Below are 4,680 nucleotides of genomic sequence, written 5' to 3'. Positions count from 1 at the left end.
CATTTTCATCAGGTAGAGGGCCAGAGTGTAGTTGTTACTATTTGTTCAGAACGGGAAGTCACTTAAAGTGATACTCAGTTGATTCAATACTTCATAAAATAGAATTCTTTTTTTTAAAAAAAATATTTTTATTGATTTCAGAGAGGAAGGGAGAGGGAGAGAGAGATAGAAACATCAATGATGAGAGAGAATCGTGGATTGGCTGCCTCCTGCACGCCCCCTACTGGGAATAGAGCCCACAACCAGGGCATGTGCCCTTGACCAGAATTGAACTTGGGACCCTTCAGTTCACAGGTTGATGCTCTATCCACTGATACAAACCAGCTGGGGCTGAAATAGAATTTTTAAAAGAGATTTCTTTGTAAAGGTTTTGGTAATTAAATAAAACGAACTATTTTAGAATCTTGATTAGTCTGAATAACTAAAAGAGCCCCATTGATAGCAAATATGGTGAGGTTGGCCCTGGCCAGTATAGCTAGATTGGTTGGAGTGTCATCCCATGTACCAAAGGGTCATGGGTTCGACTTTTGGTCAGGGCATATACCCAGGTTTGAGGTTTGATCCCTGGTCGGGGCATGTAAGGGAGGCAATGGATCAATGTTTCTTTCTCTCTCTTTCCTTCTCCCTTCCTCTATCTCTCAAATCAATTAAATAAAATATTAGAGAAAAAAAGATGAGGTTTTATCATGGGTGAGGCCACAACCTCCAAGTAAGCAAAATTATTTAAAATCCACACGTAGAAAAGGACACTGATTACTCATGGAATGTGTGAAATTATATTTGTGCTGTTTCATGATCAATGTTTATTTCTGAAAACGGTTTAAAAATGCACTAAAATGTTTGGGATTGTCTGACCCATAGCTCTCAAACACGAGTTCACAATCACATACACAAGTTCAATAAAACCCAGAAAGCTGTGTTCAAATGAAAGTTTTAATAAAGTATTAAGAACCAGGCTTTTAAAAGGACAGCCTAATAGTGACATCTCTAAAGTGGATGCAAGTTTCCCATTGAAACATGTATCAAGCAGAATAATCCCCAAAGTCAGTCTCCCTGCAAGGTTCCTAGGCTGATGCAGGTGTTGACAAGCAGCATGCTGTGGTAAGCAGCATGTGCCAGCCGGTCCTTTATCATACAACTCCAGTTATTACAGGTGTATATGGAAGCCTATTCCTTCTTCTAATTAGCATTTTACAACATGGATGACAACATAGGCTGAATGGAATGGCTCCTGGCACCTCTGGAAATGCTGGTTAAAAAGGATCTGGCAATGTCTGAATACCCATGGTCTTCCCTCTATCCAACAGGTGGAGTAACTAAGTCACAGACCCCATTAGGAAATCATTGAGTTCTCCTAGGACAGTGATGGCGAAACTTTTGAGCTCGGCGTGTCAGCATTTTGAAAAACCCTAACTTAACTCTGGTGCCGTGTCACATATAGAAATTTTTTGATCTTTGCAACCATAGCAAAACAAAGATTTATATTTTTGATATTTATTTTATATATTTAAATGCCATTTAACAAAGAAAAATCAACCAAAAAAATGAGTTCGCGTGTCATAGGCTCGCCATCACTGTCCTAGGATGTCACCCACAGAGAACTCTCTAATTTCATCTGCCCAGGTACCATAAAACTGCAACCCAGTGAACTCATATGGATGGCCTGATAGGTTGGTCACAGATGGTACTGCACAGGCAAGTCCGAAATTGCTTTCCGTAAATGCCACCTAGATTTTCAGGCCCAGACCCACCCACAGTTCAATTCTCCTGACTCAAGTGATGCTCAGCCAAGTGGTGATCAGGAAAAATCATCTCTGCATGGGAGGACTCAAAAGAATTTGTCACTAGGATACAGTGACACCGATCCCACATTTTGTGGTTAATAAAACAAGTCCTGCATCCAGCTTGGCACCAGGCCCTGATCTAATTTACTTCAAGCCAAGCGGGAGGGCTTACAGAAAAAGCTGCCATTCATGAAGACTTCAAGATAGGCCACCAGGGTCCCTTGTAGCAAAATTCACATGGGCCAGAAATCTCTCTGACTGACCCTTTGAGCAAACGTAGCCGATTTCCTGAAGAGTTGTATTCTCTTAAAAAAAAAAAAAAGTAATAGTTTTGCCTACAAAATCTCAGTCTTCCTGGAAAATTTTCTCCAAAAAGGTGTCCTGTGAGTAACAAAAGGGGGGGTGGTGCAGGGAAAATAAATGCTCGGATGTATGATTTAACCATCTCAAACATCAAAAGCTTGGTGTGGTCCTCTCCCCGCCCCCTCTCCTCCCCTAATGTAACCAAATATGAGACAAGTAGGACTTTCCCAGGGAAGTCTACATACAGCCTTCATTTAAGATTTCCTGCCCCAGCACATAATTAGGAATTTTCATTCTAAAATGGCACACCTATTTCCTCAGAGAGTTCTGCTATCTTTGAATAAAAAAGGCTAGGTGCCCTTTGGGGCGACTCAGTGTATATTTTTAAACTTCTTATTATACCAACCTAATTTATGGGGCATGTTTAAGAAAACCAGGTAAGGAGTTGATTTGGCAGATGCAAAGTTAATCGGCAGACTCTAGCATACCACCCGCTTTCTTCTCGCTCCTCCCGGAGCCTTCCGAATACCTTCGGCCCCCTAGGAAGCAGCTCGGCTCTCTCCGCCAGGCCCCCGACTCGGTGCCGAACATCAACGAGTCCCTCCGAGCCCCGCACCCAGTCGGCGCCGAGCCTTGCCGAGCACTGCCGAGCTGAGCCCCATCGACTTTTCCGGCCTCGGCTGGGCGCTGTCCACCACTTGCAACGCCTGAAACATCACCTCGCTCCTGCAGCTGGTGGCCCGGGCTTCTACAGGACTCTGAGCCCGCCACTGCCGATTACCGTCTTCTGAACTTTTAAAATACCCCCCTTGGCGAGAAAGGGGTGGCTCTGTTTGCACTGACCGACCCGCGAGGGCTCCCGGTAGATGCAACATGCACCTGGTTGCAAAGAGCAATTCCCCAGGCCCCGCCTCCCCATCCATTTGTGTTGCAAAAGCCCCAGAGAAGCCCCAGGCCAAATTACCCGTGACTCAGAGGGGTGCGGCGAGCCGAGGGGGCCTTTGCACAGAAAGTCCCAGGGGCCTCCCGAACAAAAATAAGAACACGTCAAGCAGACGGGGAAAATTGTCTCCAAGTCGCTACTCCCTACCATCATGGCGCCGCCTAGAACCCGCTTGTCATGCCTGTTACACATGCAAGAATTTTTGCATCTTGTTTCTGAAACCGCAAGCACGCTTCGTCTCCCACCCACCTTTCCACGAAAGGGGTTTTTATTTTCCCTTGTTTTCCAAACGGGGTGCAATTACTTCGGCTATTCTGTCAGGTTGAAAAATAATCATTTTTGTTTACTGCACAGCAACCCCTAATTAGGAGCTGGGTGTGCACGAAGGTGTCACAGCAAAGAGACGTGGAATCCTCGCTAAATGGTCTTAACGAACCCCTCCATCCGGAACTGACAGGTCAACGGAAGCAGGAGGGTGCACCCCTTCCCTGCAGGCCACCCCCCTCCCCAAGCAACCTGCCTGTGGGTTCAAACGGCCAGGGATGGGGCAAGAAGCAAGCCCGAGAGTGGGAAGGAGGGGCGAGGCTCCTTGCTGAGAAAGTGGGGAAGGGAAGGAATATCCCATTTTGTTTTAATTTTCCACCATCACTCAAATCCACCCCCAGTTAATTAAGGAGGGGAAACTGATAGCTGAGGCAGAAGGGGGCGGTGGCAAGTGGGACCTGAAGTCCGCATTGTGGGTAGATTACACGGAACACGGCTGATGCAGACTGTAAATAAATACACTGATAAAGGCCATAGCGTGAAGGAAAGCTGCCAGTGTTAGGACAGCAAACGCGGGGAGAGTGGGTGAAGGTGGGGGGCAGCAAGGGGCGGGCATTCAGCCTCGCAGCCCTCCTCCCCTTTCCATCTCGGCCTTAGATCCCAGTGCCAGCACATCCACTTGGACACGCACCCCTCCCCTGCCACACACCCCTTCGCCTATCCCTCATTCTCTTTTCTTGGGGGAAGGAGGGGGGGGGGCGCAGAAACCACAGCCTCCCAATTCAGCACCAAATCCACGAACAGCAAACATTTGATCCTCCACCCCAGCAATCTAGGGCTGGGTCCCCTTCATGTTTTAGCCAAGTTCAAAATCACTGCCCCAGGAGAAGAGCTGGGGAGATGGGATTATGGATGTAGAGTGGGGGGTCGGGGAGTAGGGGGTGGAGGGGGAGGAGTGAGAAACAGAAGGAAACAGAGACATAGAGACAGAAATGGAGGCAGTGATACACACGAAACACCCCACAAGCAAGAGTAATGATCATAACCATGCCAATAGTGTGATGTCCTGATCAATATGGCGGACACTGTCATTCATACAACTACAAGCTCTCCCTGTCTCCCCCTCCCAAGAATAAACCACCCACCCAGGCAGTTGGGGCGAGGGACCCAGAACCAAGGGAGGGAGTGGGGGAAGGGAGTCAAATCCAGGTGTGTGTGTGTGTGTACACGAATCAAAAACCGGGCCTGGAGAGCAATGTGGAGTGAGCAAGGTAATACCAAAGATAAAAAATAATTCTTAATAAAAGTACCAGTGCCACAGGGACTTACTTCATCTGCTTCACAATGGTGCTTTTTCCTGATTCTCCAGCCCCTGTTGGGACAGAC

The 4,680-nt window shown here is 47.2% G+C and overlaps 1 protein-coding gene across 3 annotated transcripts in view; it reads right to left on the bottom strand.

Annotated features, from left to right (window-relative positions):
- Positions 1 to 4,663, bottom strand: part of GNAO1 (guanine nucleotide binding protein (G protein), alpha activating activity polypeptide O) — a 119,317-nt gene extending 114,654 nt beyond the window's left edge. For all 3 annotated transcript variants that reach the window (XM_006764347.2, XM_006764345.2, XM_006764346.2), the window contains exon 1: positions 4,624 to 4,663. In XM_006764347.2, coding sequence (XP_006764410.1) covers positions 4,624 to 4,628 — 5 coding nt within the window. In that variant the 5' untranslated portion in view covers positions 4,629 to 4,663. The remainder of the gene's footprint in view (positions 1 to 4,623) is intronic.
- Positions 4,664 to 4,680: the final 17 nt, after the last annotated feature.

The sequence above is a fragment of the Myotis davidii genome, unplaced genomic scaffold (assembly GCF_000327345.1).
Source record: "Myotis davidii unplaced genomic scaffold, ASM32734v1 scaffold2621, whole genome shotgun sequence".
NCBI lineage: Eukaryota > Metazoa > Chordata > Mammalia > Chiroptera > Vespertilionidae > Myotis > Myotis davidii.
Note: the sequence above shows the minus strand (reverse complement) of the source record. Positions and strands in the feature narration are given on the sequence as shown.